This window comes from Lutra lutra, chromosome 7 (genome assembly GCF_902655055.1).
Source record: "Lutra lutra chromosome 7, mLutLut1.2, whole genome shotgun sequence".
Taxonomy (NCBI): domain Eukaryota; kingdom Metazoa; phylum Chordata; class Mammalia; order Carnivora; family Mustelidae; genus Lutra; species Lutra lutra.
In genome coordinates, this window is record NC_062284.1 from 142,564,653 (window position 1) to 142,580,859 (window position 16,207).

The following is a 16,207-nucleotide window of genomic DNA, read 5'->3' on the forward strand; positions in this document are numbered from 1 at the left end:
AGCGGACGACAGAGTGGAGCCTTGCAGAGGGTCCCCAGGTCGATGGGGGGCCCCACACGAGGACAGAGAGGTGGGGAGCCCAGCAAGCAGTCCAGCTCAGGGAGCAGATGCGAGAGCGCTGCTGCGGGGCGGGGGCTGGTGTCCTCTTCCACAGAGTCTGTCCCCAGCCCCCTGAGGGTCAGGCTTGGGTCTCCCACAGACCACAGAAGGTGTGATGTCCGTGTGGAAGAGGGGGCGGGAAGCAAGGAGAGAGAGTGAAGGCACAGGGTCCCGCTGGTGGCCTGAGGCATCTGTCAAGGAGAGAGATGCCAAGGCGGGCACGGGGGGATGGAGAGGCAGTGGGCTCTGTCGGGATCTCAGACAGTGCCACGGTAAGACCCGAGAACCAAGTCGCGGTGGGAGGCAGAGGAGCAGGGGTCCCCACCTGCTCCCTCCCTTGGATCCTGAAGGTGGGGGTGTGGCTGGCTGGGGTGACTCTGTGGCGGGGGCTCTGCATGTCCTCCATCCTGGCTGCCAGCGGCACCGCACAGGGACTCATAGAAATAACTCAATGCCGGGACAGTGTTCCCACCGTGAGATTTCCCACCAAAGCTTCTGAAAGGGGGCTGTGCCAGGGCCTTCCCAAGGTGACTTCCCAAGATGACTCCGAAGGAGAGATCCTCCTCCCTGCCCCTCACCCCTGCCTCTGCCGCTGGGGCCACTGGAGCCAGTGGGGGGAATCGGCCAGGAGTATGGAGGCAGTGGGAACCTCATGTCTGCGGCGGATACCCCTTGTGACGCTGCCAGGCCCCTTCCTTGGGCCCCAGCTCCCACCTGAGACAGGGACCATGCTTCCTAATGGCAAGAATTCTCATAGCTCAAAACAGACTCACATTTTCTTAGTTGAGAAGAACGGAAGGCCTCATGCAACCAAGCATCATTGTCTTTTCCTTCTCTGTAGTATCTGAAATTCCAACTGTCTGGTTTTAAAGCATGTCTGCCGTGCAGGGGGCCAGAGTCCCCTGGGAGCAGCCAGGTTCCTGTCGGATGTCCCCCCACCCTCTGGAGGAACAGGCTGGCTGAAGGTATTGGAAGAAAGTCCAGCCCAACAGACAGCCATTGGCTGTCATCGGGGGTCCCAGCAAAGGGATGGGAAACAGACACAGTGACCGAGACCAGACCAGGCTGGCAGGCACAGAGACATCTCAGCAGCCGACAGAGCCCAAATCATGTGACCTCAGTGCTAGAGAGGGCCTGGCTAGGGTACTGGAGGGCTCCAGTCCTTATACCAGGTGCCAGACAGGGTCTCCGGGATGGGCTCAGCCATGGAAGAAGGGCGACTCCAGATTCAGGCATTGGCTCGGCAGCCAAGGCCAGCCCTAGAGTGAGGTAGAGCAGCTCAATTTTCCAGAAGTCCAGCCAGCAGCAGAGCAGCTCAGGCCCAAGTCCCAGAATGGGATGGGGAGGGGAGGCTGAGCTGTCTTAAATCCCTCCTGCCTTGGCCAGGACAAGCGGGTGGAGGCACAGAGCCTCTGGGTGGGGGTCAGAGGACACCTGTCCGACCTGTGGACACTGCAGGCTGCAGCCGCTTGTCCTGTGGCTCTTCTGGTGGTGTGTCCCAGAAGGGCACAACCCCATGGTGTAACCGAACGGAAGAAAGAGAGTGGCCTTTGTGGGTCGTGTGTGTCTGGCTCTGCTGCTCGCTGTCTGTGCGACTCAGAGCAAGTTATTTCCCTTTTCCAGCCCACCTTCCCCAGGACAAGTCCTCTCGGTGGCCAGCAGGGTTGTGAAAGTGAAAATGAAGTTATATTAGGGAAGTGCCTTGGCTCTGCTGGGTGGCAGGGTTCTCCTGCCCCTCCCCTGCTTCCTGAGAACAAGGCAGAAGGGGCACCAGGACTGGGGCCTTGCCGAGGAGGAGACAAAAGAGATCCCTTATCAAGGATTTGTTTTTGAATTTGTTTTAAATTTTTTTTTTAAGATTTTGTTTATTTGAGAAAGAGCGTGAGAGGGGAGAAGGTCAGAGGGAGAAGCAGACTCCCCATGGAGCTGGGAGCCCGATGTAGGACTCAATCCCAGGACTCCAGGATCATGACCTGAGCCAAAGGCAGTCACTCAACCAACTGAGCCACCCAGGTGCCCTGTTTTAAATTTTTTAATGTCTGTCCTGAACACATATGTTACTTACAGTCAGAAAAAACAATTATTGTAAAAAAAAGAACAAAGTGGTATATGTTTAATAACTTCCTTTTACAAATGTGTTTAGTGATGGGGAGAGAAAGCTCACGATCTCATGCCTGTCGAGTGCCAGGCCGCCACACCAGCATTTACAGAAGCCATGTCTGTCCGTGTGGCGACCCCTTCTCTGCCACCCATGCTCTGAGCACAGCAGAAGGCACCAAGCAAGGGCAGGGTTAGGCAGGTCCACCCCGGGAAGCATCTTCCCTTGAGTGCTGGGAGGCCCTCTCCCCCCACCAAGCAGCAGGCCCAGTGCCTGCCTTCTGGATCCTCTTCCTTCCCCCGCTGAAACATTGACACGGGCTAGCAAGGCAGCAAGGCATGGCTCGCTGAAAACTTGACTGGAGATGATACTGGGGCCCAGGACAGCAAGGTCTGGAAGCTGCTGGCCGTGGAAGCTCACTTGGGGCATGAAAAGATTCAACCCATGTTGTGTCCCACCTGGTGGTGGGGACAGGGCCTTTGAGGATAGGTAGGTTTGAGACTTCTGCGGCAGAAAGCCTGTGGTCACAGGAGGTAGTGTCGTCTGTTGCTGGGATCAGGCAGGAGGACCGGCCTGGGAGGCACACAGGAGACTCCTGTGCTCTGGCCGGAGGCCTGCCCCAGATGATCCATTTCCGCTCTGAGGTTCCGTTGCTGTCTCTCCTGCTGTGCCCCGGATCCGGGGCACGACGTGCTAATCCCTCAGCAGCTCGGAGCACCTGTGCAAGAAGCCTTCTACACATGGTGGATTTTGTTGTGGGCTGAGTGGGCTGCCATTTTGTCCTAGGGAGGAGACAAACCCCTTCCCCATGTGGTCAGGGAAGAATGAGACCGGCCTGCCCACACTCTGCCCTGTCCCTGTGACTCTGTGCCATTCCCCAGTGACACCCGAGCTGGCAAAGAGAAAGAACAATCAGCCTTTTCTCAGTTTGGGGCGGACGCCTGTCTTTTCTTGTGAATGTGGCTCGGCACCCACTCCTCATCGGAGCACAGGCCCCTGCAGCAGGGCCAGGGTGTGGCCCGGCCAGTGACCGCCTCTGCCGTCCCTGCCTCGCTGTGCCCACAGCTGCAGGCTCCCAGATGGTGGGCCGACGGGCCCTGCATCATGGTGAGGAGCCAGGGCTGCGGCTGCACCAGACCAACTGCCAGCCCCTGGCTCGGACGCTTAACCCACCATGAGGGTCAGTCCTTTGCTCACGAGGAGGACAGGACGGATCTCCTGGTTTGGTGGTGCCGCTGGTGGTGTTAGGAGGAACGGCCTTGTGCCATGTGCAGAGCACACAGCGGGCGTGGTCCGAGAGGGAGGGGAGAGGGCTCAGAAGCTGGACTGTCTCTGAGCCGTGGGAGCAACACAGTCTGGTTCATGGGCTCTGGGAGAAGAGCCCCAGGACAGGGACAGAGAGGTGATGGAGGGGACAGGATGGGGGCGGTGTTGGGCCTGTTGAGAGGTCAGGGACGGCTCCTGTGGGCCAGGAGGGCAGAGGCGGGAGAGTTCCAGGTTCACTCGCCAGGGCCTTTCTTCGCTAACCTCTGTGCTTCTGTGCTTCTCTGTCCCACAGGCCCCTCCACGCAGCGTCAGGTGCAGAATGGCCCCTCTCCTGAAGAGATGGACATCCAGAGAAGGTAATCCTGCACCCAGCGGGGCCAGTGGCCCTTCGACTCCCAGAAACAGTCACTGGGTGGGGGACAGGCCTGACCAGAGGGAAGCGGGAGCCAGGCCTCTGCAGCTTTGCCAGGGTGAGGAAGGGAACGTGTGGTCTCATGGAAACTTCCAGTCTGCAGCACCCCGGGTGCTGGTCCCTCTTACTGAACTCAAGCCTCCCCCATGTGTCAGGAGGCGGTTGTCACGCTGTGAAGGGGTTCGGTAACATGACCAAGGCCACGCTGCTGGAGCTGGGCGGTGGACACCCAGGGCTGTCTGCCTGAGGCCTGTGGCCTAGGCTCCATGCTGTGCTGCCCAACACTCCCTCACTGGATGCCTCGGGAAGGGGCCACGGCCTCAGGAGTATCGTAACCCCAGCCCACTGACCTCGTGGCTGAGACAGGTGGACAGAGGCCATGAACGCCCTGCGGGGGCTGCCACTGCTCTCCAACAGCCTGGCCGGGGCTGTAGGGGTGTCCTTGTTTGCCAGCCTGTGGAGCCGGCAGCTCCTGTGGGGTGTGGGCCATAGGTTGACACCCCCCCCCCCCTCCAGGGAGTTTGTAAAGCTCCTGAACTGGGAGAAAGGGCCACTGTCATTGCCCAGGAGTTACAGAAGAGTTCATGGTGGCCAAGGAAGGAGCAGCTGCCCCAGGTCATGTTGCCAGGGAAGGCAGGGCCAGGGAGGAGCCTGCCATCGCCTTGGCAGGGGCTCTGTGTCTCTGAGAGGCTCCAGATCGGGCTCTGTGGGAGCTGTGTCCAGGACCTGGACCTGGTGCAGGCCCTCCCCACCCAGGTTCTCAGAAAAGGGGCTGAGCCGGGGGCCTGCAGCTGAGCTCATGTGGAATCCTGGGCTGGGAGTTGGGGAGGCCCCGTGCCCACCCCTCGGCTGGCTGGGAGGATCTCCAGGGCCCTCCTGCCTCTAGCCTCTCCCTGACTCTGAGGAGTAAAGGCCACACACGGCTCACTGGCTGTGACGGGGTTCTCTGGAACCGTGGGCGGGTTCCTGCTCTAGCCCTGTTTCCTATTGGAACACAACAGTGGTGTTCTCGCTCCACTCGCCTCAAAGAGATGAGGTAGAGATGGGAATGTGCTTGTACGCTGCCTGCAGGCCGGAGACACTCCTTCCGTCAATTCCCACCGGTCTCAATCCCGTGGGCCTGTCTTCTGGCCTGGCCGCAGTACAGCACGTTGCCGTTTGTGAAGGGCTCTTACAGGTTTGGGCTGGTTTTACTCCTCACCCTGACCTCCGGGGCTGCTGCTACAGGTACCGTCCCTCACACGAGCCAGGAGAGCAGAAAGGACTTGCCCAAAGTAACAAAAAGGGAGAACAAGGACCGGCAGCCCGTCTGGCCCCAGCTCCGCCCTCTCAGGTCCTGGGGCTGCTTCCACCCCAAGAAGGGTGTGCTTGAGCCCCACCAGACTCAGGAGGCAGTGTAGGCCGCAGATGGGACCAAGCAGATCTCTCGGAACTGGTTAACCACTACCCTGCATCACCTCGGCCGCCACCCACGCCCACCCACGCCCACCCACGCCGGGCATTCCTTCTCCAGGCCGCCTGCAGTCCGCTGCCCGTGGGCCAGAGCGCCCCCTGGAGGCCGGGCTCTCAACTGTAGGAGTCAACACAGCACTGGGTGGGGTGACACCTCACAGAGGGAGGCCCCAGGGAGAGGTGACTTCCGTTGATTCCAGCACCAGAACCTTGTATTCTCTCGCAAACAAGTTCTTCAGTCCACACCTGATTTTTAAGGATTCCCAAGCACCTTCATTTTGCTGAGGGCATCTAAGCATGTGGATCCTGCTGGGAAAGTTGGAGTTTGGGGATGTTTCAGCAGTTTGGATAGAAAAGCTGATGCAAGCACTGCTGGGAGCTTTTCAAACACGTTTCGTCCCAGAAAGGTCTTTTCCATGATCTCGTAGGGATCACACAGAGCCCTTCCAAGAGCCCCCGGTACAGGTGTTGGCGCTGCCTCTCCAGAGAAGCAGCTGAGGCCCAGGGAAGGGGCGTGACTTGTCGGTGCTCACAAAGCCACCGTCCCAAAGCAGGAACCAGAAAGCTCACTACCTCCCAGTGGTCTTTGCAGTGATGTCGGGTCCCTCTGGAGGAGGTGCTGTATCACCGGCCTTTCTCGCAGAGGAAAGCAGCCGTGTTTTTTCCTTTCTCCACGCACTTCCCACTTCCCAGAGCACTTGCTGAGCAGTGGCTGTGTGCCTGCTTCCCCCACCAGAGACGCACCAGCTCGCTCTGAACTGAGGATACAGCACGACACGACCACCAATCTCCCGCTCTACCCGCCGCCCTTCCCGCCTTCCCCGCCAGGCAGAGACCGCTGCTTGCCTCCCAGAGTAGCTGCCCTGTGCTTCCCGGGCAGAGCAAATTAGAGTGGGTGAACGCCCGTTGAAGCCTGGCTACTCTCCAGGGTGTGCGTGACTCCTCGAGTCCCCTTCCGCCCCAGCACCTCAGTCCCAGGTTCTGTAGACATATCTGTGCGTCGGTGTCCTCACACGACCTGCCCTCAAGAGCACCGAGGTCACTCTGCCTGAAGGAGCAGGGAGGTTCGTGCCCACTGGGGCGCACGTAGCATTGCTAACAGAGGCCTAGTCTGTGGCTGGATCTGGGGTAAAATGAATGAGGACATGCTGCAGCCTTAGGGTCCGCTTCTCCCGGCAACCAGCAATGCCTAAACTGTTCCGGGAAACTTAGGTGTAATAAGAATGGGGGCCCCCAGGTCAGGTCTGCTGAGGCCAGAGGCCCCCAAAACCCAGATGGGCACGTCCAGCCTGGGGAGAAGCTTAATCACTCAGCTAGATGGTTGCCCCAGCCTTTATGAGGGGCTCCCTGTTCAGGGGGTGCCACCAGCCCTTGCCTATTTGGGGACTTGGAACCAGTCACATGCCCCGCCTCCTGTGAGTGACGACAGCGAGCCTGGCAGACAGGGCCGGGGCGGACGGGGCAAGCTCACGGCCAAGGCCCCCAGCCCCGGGCGTGCAGCGGCTCTCAGGGAGTGCCAGCGACACCCAACTCTGCAGCCCGCGCTCGGGACACAGAGCCACATTGTTCTCGGCTCCGGGACGTCAGGCTTGCTCTGCTGTTGTTTTCCAGACAAGTGATGGAGCAGCAGCACCAGCAGCAGCGGCAAGAGTCTCTGGAGAGAAGAACCTCGGCCGCAGGTGAGCGCCCCTCTGGGGCCTGCTGCCCTCACCACGCCGGCCCCTTCGCGGGGCACCTCACACCCTCCGTGAAGAGCTGCTTGCCGCCTGGGTCTCTGTGTGACAGTCCCATCCGCTGAAAGCAGAGGGACAAGGAGACAGAGCTGGGGGGAGGGGATGAGCTCAGTTCGGCCCGGCCCTTACCCGCCGGCCTCTGGTCCCCCAGCACTGGCTGTCCAAGTAGATGCTGCATGGACACGGGCTGTGGCTCTGGCACCGTGTGGAGGGCTAGGGACACACCGCGCTGAGCCAGGCACATGCGGCCCCGGCCCAAGGGAGCTCGGTGTCCGGTCAGGGGCACAAACGAGTGGAGCACCCTGAGCCGTCCCGGCGCCCACGTGGTGACCAAGTCAGTGCGAGCTGCGAGGCCACACGGAGGCGGCCCCGCCTGCCCCGGGAGTCAGAAGCCCTCCAGACGAGGGGCAGGATCGTCCTCACCGTTGACTGCATCCGAGCTCAGGGAGGCTGGAGAAGGCTCCCTGCAGGGGGGCAGTGCCGATGAGTAAGCCCGGGACTCCCCCGGCCAGTGGGTGCCTCCAGATCCTGCGTTTGCACACTGCCCACCAGCACCCTGTGCCGGGAGTGTACCCCGGTTCGCTGACAGGAAGACCGAGCACCACCCCTGCCCAGTGGCAAGAGCCCCCACTCGGACATGCTGGCCGGTAGCACCTCCTCTCAGCTAGACTTCTGCACCAAGACCCCCTGGGGGCCCCCAGTCACACGTCGTCGCCCCAACCAAGCTGGCCTCTTGGCAGTCCCTTCCATGTTGTCCAGTGTCTCTCTGGCACTTCCCACCCTCTTCTGACTCTGACCTCACTCCCTCACCAAACTCAACTCCTGCCCCTCTGTCACCATCCCAGCACCGCGGCCACTTCCCCAAGGAAGTCTGAACATCTGGCTCTGCTGTTGGAGCCCCTCCCCCACGGGCCCCCGTGTGCCCACCCCAAGAGCTCCTGCCGTCCTGCTGCCGTTACAGACCTGCCTCCGTCTGTGTGGTCGGCTCACTCCTTGCCCGCAAGGCCATGACAGAGAGCCCGTGGCCACTTTCACCAGCGCTGGCACCGTGCTGGCCACATGGTGGGGGCTCACTGGGTGCTGGGGGGGTGCTGTGTGGATGGTGGGCCGAGGACAGCCCAGCGCTCAGCATGGCTCCCTAACATATGCCCCACTCTGCCCTGCGGCCTCAGTTACCCACCACAGCCCCACAGCCACGGGTCAGTCATAGCTGCCTCTCAGGGACCCACAGGGGCTGGTCCCTGGGGAGGCTCTGGGTACAGGGAAGTAAAAAGAGATAGAATTTGTGCTACCAAAGCTCCTCATCTCTCATGGGAAGACCACCATTAGAGCAAGAGAAGGCTGAGCTCAAGGGATGTTAAGTACGTGACACTCCGGGTCTCGCCAAGGCCCAGAATGCTGGGGACACCGGGGTCGGGAGTGACGGACCAGGGCTGGGCTCATTCCACGGGAGCTTCCTGGAAGAAGCACCTTGAGTTTATCCCTCAGAGGACCAGGCTGCCCTCTGTCCCTCCTTCCAGAGAAGTAGCAACTGGGAATTGGGGACCAACTAAGCCCCACTCTTGCCTTTCAGGACCCATCCTCCCACCGGGGCACCCCTCATCTGCAGCCAGTGCCCCCCTCTCGTGTAGCGGGCCCCCACCCCCTCCCCCACCCCCTGTCCCACCTCCCCCCACGGGGTCCACCCCCCCGCCCCCACCCCCACTGCCAGCCGGAGGAGCCCAGGGCGCCAGCCACGACGAGAGCTCCGTGTCCGGACTGGCTGCTGCCTTGGCTGGGGCCAAGCTGAGGAGAGTCCAGCGGGTAAGCGTCCACGGGGGCGGGCATGCGGGCCGGGCGCCGCTTTCTAGCTGCCCAACGGGCCGTGCCTTCCCTCATCTGCAAGGCATGGGGAAGGCCCCCCAGCTCCGCCACCTGGCAAGCAGCAGCCCCAGGCCAGTGGGAAGACTGACGCATGGCCACGGGTGCAATTGGCCCAGCAGGCAGCGGGCAGCTGCAGGTTTCGGACTCAGGCCCAGGTGTCCTGGATCTGGGTCCTCCTGCCTCCCACGCCCACCCTAGAGGCCGGCGGCCTGGAATGGGGAGCAGCCACGGGGCAACAGAGTGCGGCTAGGGTTCTGGCAATACCTCCGAGACAGAATTTGGCTTCTTTCCCAAGAACTGCCTCCTCCCGGTCACGGCTCACCCACCGTAGCAAGGGCACTGACATGAGTCAGCAGAGCTGGGCAGTGTCTAACTGGGACCAGCCAGTCCTGGGCCCTTGCTGGGCTCTTATTGGGTCACCTGTGAGGCTGGGGGCTTAGGGCGGGGAGATGGGATTCGAGAGCCTCGGGCCTCTTCCAGTGCCACCATCGTAGGAATCCTGTCCACGCTGGCCTGCACCCGCCCCCAGCGACATCCCACCACAGACACCAGCCTAAAACGCTGCGTCCTTACCCCTTAGCCAGAAGATGCATCCGGAGGCTCCAGTCCCAGCGGGACCTCCAAGTCTGACACCAACCGCGCGAGCAGTGGGGGTGGTGGAGGAGGCCTCATGGAAGAAATGAACAAGCTGCTGGCCAAGAGGTGGGTGTTCAGGCCCCCCAGACTCAGCTACTTGGCAGGGATCTCCTGCTCCTCGGTGTCCAAGTGCAGCCTTTGCCCAGCCCCAGGGCCCACTGTCACCTGGGCTCAGCCAAGCAGGGGACTGTCAGTCAGGCTCCCCTTCTCCAGGGCCCAGCCCGAAGCAGCAAGCCGAGCGGAGTCCTCTCGGCTTTCAGCCCCTCTTCATCTGGTTCCCTCAGCTTCCCTTGGACCAGCCCCGCTCCCAGCAGAGGGAAATTTGAAGATCATCTCGGAGATCGGTTCTGGGGAAAGAGGCTCATTTCCCACACTTAAGATCCCAACAGAAATGAGATGTCCCGGAGCCTGCACGGCCCAGAGTCTCCCACAGCGAATGCAAGCTGTGGGGCCCGTCCTGTAGGGATGCTCGTGGTGGGGCACAGGGAGGGGCCTTCTGAAGTGGCAGGAGCCCAGAGGACACCACCCTGGGAGACGGAACAGGAGTTCCGTCCACGTGCTGGCTGGGTGCCGGGGCCCAGGGCTGCTCAGCCCTTCTCTGCCACACCAGCAGGCATTCTTCCGGCCAACAGCCTGTCACTGTGCCTCACAGTCGCTCCCCCGCTGATGCGGCGGCCGAGGGGCTAGGCAGCTCCTTCTCAGAGGGGCCGCGGAGCTTGGCTGTCCCTCGTAAGCGTGGCGTGCCCCCAGAAGTGTGCTGGCAGAGGTTGCTGGCGCCGTGGCTCCCCGGGCCAATCGGAATGCTCCTTGTGCCCAGCCGCACCCGGCCTCACTCCAACTGTGACTCCCACCCCCCCACACCTCCTCTCAGTCTCTGGCTGCTTCCCTGCCCTCAATTGGGCTCGCCCTGCGTGAGGACCGGACAGTGGGGCAGCCCCTTGTTAAGTGCACACAGCTCTGTGAGAATGACGGGAACCCAGGCCCCCGGAGGGCAGGTGCTTGGCCTGGTGCTTTGCAGCAGGGGCAGTGCCAATGGTTCCTGCCCAGGGCCCCTGCACACGTGGCCAGGGACAGCAGAGGGAACCCGCTGGGAGTGGCAAAGGGAGCCGTGAGGTTGACCCACGGCACACGCAGGTAACCAAGAGCAGGGACAGACTGTGAGCAGCTGTCACATAACAGAGTGGAGGCTCGCAGGGCATTGGGGCTACATGCCAATGCAAGCCAATCCCCCGGGAAAGCCAGGAGGCCTTCACAGAGGAGGTTCCACACAAGCACAGCCGGGAAGGAAGTGAACGCTTGTCCAGGCTAAGGCGAGTGGGCAATATTACAGCACTGGGAAGGCTGAGAAAGCCACTGGGCCTAGAGCCCAGGGCGTGGAGGAGAGTGACCGCAGGTCAGGCTGCAGGAGATACCCTCGTTCGCAGACATGTCAGGCTCCATCTCCCAGAGGTGAGCAGGGCCTTGTGTTAAAGTATATTTTGGGGGGGGGGGGGGGGTGTTGTTTTTTTTTTTTTTTAAGATTTTATTTACTTATTTGACAGAGAGAAAGACCACAAGTAAGCAGAGAGGCAAGCAGAGAAAGGGGAAGCAGGCTCCCTGCTGAGCAGAGAGCCCGATGCGGGGCTCGATCCCAGGACCCAGAGATCATGACCTGAGCCGAAGGCAGACACTTCACCAACTAAGCCATCCAGGCGCCCCAGAATTGGCTTCCTTCTTATGAGGAAGAGGTTGGCGGGGAGGCGTCCCCCGGTTTCTAGGAGGAGCAGCTCCCTGCGGGCCTGTCCCTCGGCGGTGACAGCCTCGCCTCCTGAGTTCCACGTGCTGCGTGCTCCGGCAGCTTTGCGAGCCCCAGCGGCCTGTCTCCGGGGAACACTAAGGCCCTGTAGATATGGGAGTCAGCCAGATGGAGATAAGCACTGAGGCTGAGACGTAGGGGCGGGCTTCAGAGGCTGAGAGATGGCATCCAGGCAAGTGCAGAGCAGGCAGACGGAGCAGAGGACATCAGTCCCAGCTCTCTGGGGTCCTCCCCTTTCTGAGCGGGGCAGGCTCACAGTGGTTTTCCAGAGCAGAGAGGGTGTGGCTATAGGACTAAGTTCCGAGGTCTCTCTCCTTCCTAGAAGGGTGTGGGGTTCCCTTACCCAAGCCAGTCAACCTGAAGACCGAATGCTCCCCCGGCGCTGACCTGTGACCGGGGGCGCCTCTCCTGGTCCCCTGTGGCCTGGCCTTCCTTCAGTGTCCTGGGAGCAGAGCTGCCACGTGGCCAAACCCAGGCCCCCAGGGAACGTGGACAGGGTGCAAACCAACTTCTTCCCACCCTCAGGTGCTGTAAACAGACATAGGAATGTCCCCCGGGCCCTGTTTTCCCTGCCCAGACCCGTTTTGTGCCCAGGGTCATGGGACGAGCACAGAAGGCCCAGACACTCCCCTGGGCATCATCATGGCCACGTGAACATTTGCCTCCTTCACACCAAAGTGCAGTCAGATCCCCACCACAGGTTCCTCTGAGGCTCAGGCTGTGTCTGGCAGAGGCATCTGGGTCCCTGTGAGAACCTTCAGGAGCTGATTTGCACCTTCTTCCTCCTTGTGTTAGGAGAAAAGCAGCCTCCCAGACAGACAGGCCGGCGGATAAAAAGGAAGATGAAAGCCAAGCGGTAAGCAGACCCCAGTCCTCGCCGTCCCATGTGCCTGCTGCTGGGAGACACTAGGCCTTTGGGGCACAGACATGCACCCGGCTTGGACATACCTGTGACAGAAACTTCACCAGGAGGTTCACAGGAGGGACAGGAGAGTTTGGGGGGACCAGGGAGCAGAAGGTCCCCAGAGCTTGGGCCGCATCTGTTCTGCTGCGGGCCTGCCGCGTGAGCTGGAGGGGACTCCCTTGTGGGCAGGCTTGTTGCCGGTCACTGAGAAGGTCTGCCCCGCCCTGCAGGAGCCCGCGTCTCCCCGCCACAGCCTTGTGCCTCCCCGCCCACCCCGGGGCTAGCCCTCTCCCCACCAAAGGTGGTGGTTTTGTGCCTGTTGATGGCGGTACTCATCGTCTGGCTGATTTTTTTTTTTTTTTTTTTTAAGATTTTATCCATCTATTTGACAGAGATCACAAGCAGGCAGAGAGAGAGGGGGGAGGCAGGATCACCGCTGAGCAGGGAGCCCGATGCGGGGCTCGATCCCAGGACCCTGGGATCATGACCCGAGCCGAGGCAGAGGTTTTAACCCACTGAGCCACCCAGGTGCCCCTGATTTTTTTTTTTTTTTAAGATTTTATTTATTTATTTGACAGAGATCACGATCAGGCGGAGAGGAAGGCAAAGAGAGAAGAAGGGAAGCAGGCTCTCTGCTCAGCAGAGAGCCCGCCGTGGGGCTCAATCCCAGAACCCTGGGATCATGACCTGAGCCTAAGGCAGAGGCTTAACCCACTGAGCCACTCAGGCGCCCCTGTCTGGCTGATTCTTAAGGCAATACCTGCTTCTTAGAAAATATGAGGAACAGATGCTACCCCGTGGCCTGGTCAGAGCACCCTGCCCTTGCCCCGACTGCCTTCCTAAACAGAGCGTGAGGGCAGAGCTGTTCTTTTCCATTTCAGGAAGAGCCGAGTACCTCTCCGTCCCCGGGGGCCCGGGCAGCCAGCCAGCCACCTAACTCCTCCGGTAAGGCGCCCTGTCCCGCCCTGCGATGGGCACGAGGTTGTGGAGGCCGCAGGTTGGGAGAGGCCGCTTCACCCGGGCTCCTGCTGGTTCGGCACTTGTGCGGCTTCTACTCCGAGCCCGGCCGGTCCTCCCCAGCGCGGTGGGAGAGGCAGAGAGGGCAGGCTGGCCAGCGCCCCGCAGCGGAGGGCTGCTCATGGGCTGGTGAGGCTGCCTCCCCCCAACACTGCCCTCCGGGCCCTCTCCGCCTCAGAGCGGCCACCGGGGACTCAGGATCCTGCGCACACCTGTGTGACCTTGGGGAGACCCTCTTCAGACCCACAGCGGGCCTCCCTGCAGCCCCTTGGGGTTTTTCTTCTGCCTCTCTGCTCACCTGCAAAGCCAGGGAGTTCGGTTGAGTCCAACAGCTCTCTCGAAGTAAAATGGAATACTAATCCGGCACCACTTAGAAGATGGAAGGAGCAGCAGCTTTCAGGGCCCGAGCAGGAAGGGAGTGTGGGGCACAGGGCGTGGAGCAGATGCGCGTCTCGGGCCGCGGGTGTCTGTACGGGGCCCGTGGGCCGCCCCGAGAGATGCCAGGCCCAGCGCTTCCTCCCCCCCACTCAGCCCTTTGCTGGAGTCGTGGGTCGACCCCAGAGGTCACGGTTAAGAGGCTCCCTGACCGCAGGGCTCACACTCCCAAGAAGAGACCCAACCGGGGTGAGAGGACTCAGAGCCAGGCCGCAACCAGGCCGAGGGACTGGGAGCTGTGTCCTGAGCGGGGAGACACAGGGTGACAGCAGGGCCGTCCGCAAGCTTGCAAGGGCCACCTGGCCCTAAGGGAGGCCGGGGGCAGAGAGCCAGGTCTCCAGCTCCACCCGCAGCCGACCTTCCCGACAGGGCAGCTCTGCGCCCTCAGACGTGGGGGGCCTCCAGCGGCCTGGGGTGCGGTGGGGGGTGGCCGCTGAGAGTCCTCCCAGCTCTGAGGCTCTCCATCCACTGTGTGGATTGACAGAGGCTGGCCGGAAGCCCTGGGAGCGGAGCAACTCGGTGGAGAAACCCGTGTCCTCGTTACTATCCAGGTGAGCGGCCCTGGGAAGGCGTTGCTGCGAGTCCGGTGGGGCCGAGGCGGGCAACGGGGCGATTCACGTGTCTGTTTCATTCCGTGCCCTAGAACCCCGTCTGTGGCCAAGAGCCCCGAAGCTAAGAGCCCCCTTCAGGCGCAGCCTCACGCTAGGTATCGAACAGCCCCATCTCGGGGGCCTCCTCTGTCCCTGCCTGTGACTAACACTCCCAAACCCGCCCCATGTCCTGTCACCTAACAACTTGCTCTGGGAAAGGGTGGCCTGTTCTTCAGACCTGGGGCAGGCAGGGCTGGAGGGACGGCAGGGGCCATGCAGACCTGCTCCTGGCTGCCCCCCCCCCCCCCGGAGGGAGAGACCGGGGCCTGGGGGCACGGTGAAGTAAGGCTGACATCGAAGCCCGGCTCTGGGCTCACCGACTGACTTCCAGCAAGCTGGGTGGCCTCTCCCGGCCTCCGCTCCTCCCCAGCCCCATAAAGAGGCCTGTTAACCCCTGCGTCCTGCGACAGCTGTGTGGTGGCAACCGCTGGACATAGGATGTGCTCACCAGCCACAGCCGTGTGCCGCCACGCAGCTGATCCCAGACAGGACCCCCCCGGCCCCCGCCCACAGCACACCCAGCCGCCTTTCCCCAGAAGAACCACGTCTCCCTGACTGTATTCCCAAACCCAAAGCTGGCGTGATAGCAGGATGAAATACTCAAAACGGAGGGGCCCCAGAAGTGAGAGGAGGACAGCCACACAGTCACACAGGCCAAGTGTGGCCTCAGGTTGCCGGTCCCTGGAGCCCGTGCTGGGAAAGGTCTCCACTGCCATGCCCAGGCTGGACGGGGTCGCCCTTCCCACGGAGCAGGCCGCCGCGTCTTGCAGAGGCTAGCCAGGCTCTCGGGGAGCTCCGGCCAGCGCTGGCAGGAACCAGGATGACAGGGGCCAGGCATCAGGAACGGGCTGTCAGTGGTCAGCCAGGTTCTGGGCTGGGTCCAGCGGGTCCCCGCCAGCAAGGAGCTCATTTTCTATCCGGAGGCCTGTGCACAAGGCAGCCGCGGCTGCCCACAAGGTGCTGTGTGGAAGACAGGGGGGCATGGCAGACCGTGCTGGGGGCAGACGTGCTTTAGCACGTGGGCTGGGGCAGGCCTCTCAGAGCAGCATTGGAGTTGCCCCGGCTGAGGAGAGCCTGCCCTTGCAAAGAGAGCAGGGACAGCCTTCCAAGCTGGAGATGGTAAGTGCTAAGGTCCTGTGACCAACCTGCGGCTAACAGGACAGACAGCCGCCACGGGGGCTAGCAGGGGGCGCAGGTGGGGAAGGCTGAGGAAGGTGAGCTCCGAGGGGGCACAAGGGGTCATGCACCGGGAAAGCTGAGTTTCTTCGTGTGTGGGGGAGGCCTGGTCCTCAAGCTGTAGGCACAGGGCGCTGTGGGGAACCAGCACTTTCCCTCCGGCTGTGAAGGGGCAGGGGGACAGGCAGGTGGCAGGAGCCCAGCGAGGCCCCAGGAGGCAGGAGGTGGGAGGGGCCCAGGCCACTGGGGCTGCACTGCAGCGGGCCTAGCACTTCCCGCAGGTACAGCGCGGATGGGCAGCCAGCTGTCCCTTGCCCCCGCAAGGATACTGTCTGGGGCTGTTTCCCCTCGGGCTGGGGCTCTGCACCCGAGACCCTCCACCCCTGAGACCAATCTGTCCTCTGCTTTCACAGAGGGCTCTGAAGGGGGCGTGTGGCGACAGTCCTTCTCGGGGTGGGATGGGGGGCGTTGGTGCATGTGGGGGAACTGAGGCCCCGAGAGGTGACGCAGTTTGCTCAGGTGGCCCGGGAAGTTGCTGCTGGGACAGACACTGCGCCCGCAGGCCCGATGTGTGGGGCCGGGGTCTCAGGCTGCACCTCGTTCCCTTCAGGATCCAAAGTGAGGCTCCCTCCAAACCGCACTGGGCCGCCGCCTCGAGTCCAGCCAGGCGG

General features: G+C 62.0%; 2 protein-coding genes across 8 annotated transcripts in view; one reads left to right on the plus strand and one right to left on the minus strand.

Moving 5' to 3' along the window:
• EVL (Enah/Vasp-like) overlaps positions 1-16,207 on the plus strand; it is a 143,667-nt gene that overhangs the window by 123,224 nt on the left and 4,236 nt on the right. For 5 of the 6 annotated variants that reach the window (XM_047735532.1, XM_047735530.1, XM_047735531.1 and 2 more), the window contains exons 4-11: positions 3,756-3,819; positions 6,939-7,006; positions 8,634-8,863; positions 9,504-9,625; positions 12,150-12,210; positions 13,140-13,203; positions 14,195-14,261; positions 14,354-14,416. In XM_047735532.1, the coding sequence (XP_047591488.1) occupies positions 3,756-3,819; positions 6,939-7,006; positions 8,634-8,863; positions 9,504-9,625; positions 12,150-12,210; positions 13,140-13,203; positions 14,195-14,261; positions 14,354-14,416 (739 nt within the window). The remainder of the gene's footprint in view (positions 1-3,755; positions 3,820-6,938; positions 7,007-8,633; positions 8,864-9,503; positions 9,626-12,149; positions 12,211-13,139; positions 13,204-14,194; positions 14,262-14,353; positions 14,417-16,207) is intronic. The other variant, XM_047735534.1, reaches the window with a different exon arrangement.
• The window catches only part of DEGS2 (delta 4-desaturase, sphingolipid 2), a 39,293-nt gene continuing 26,393 nt past the window's right edge, over positions 3,308-16,207 (minus strand). For both annotated transcript variants that reach the window (XM_047735537.1, XM_047735536.1), the window contains one exon: positions 3,308-3,318. The gene's annotated coding sequence lies outside the window, so the exon portion shown is untranslated. The remainder of the gene's footprint in view (positions 3,319-16,207) is intronic.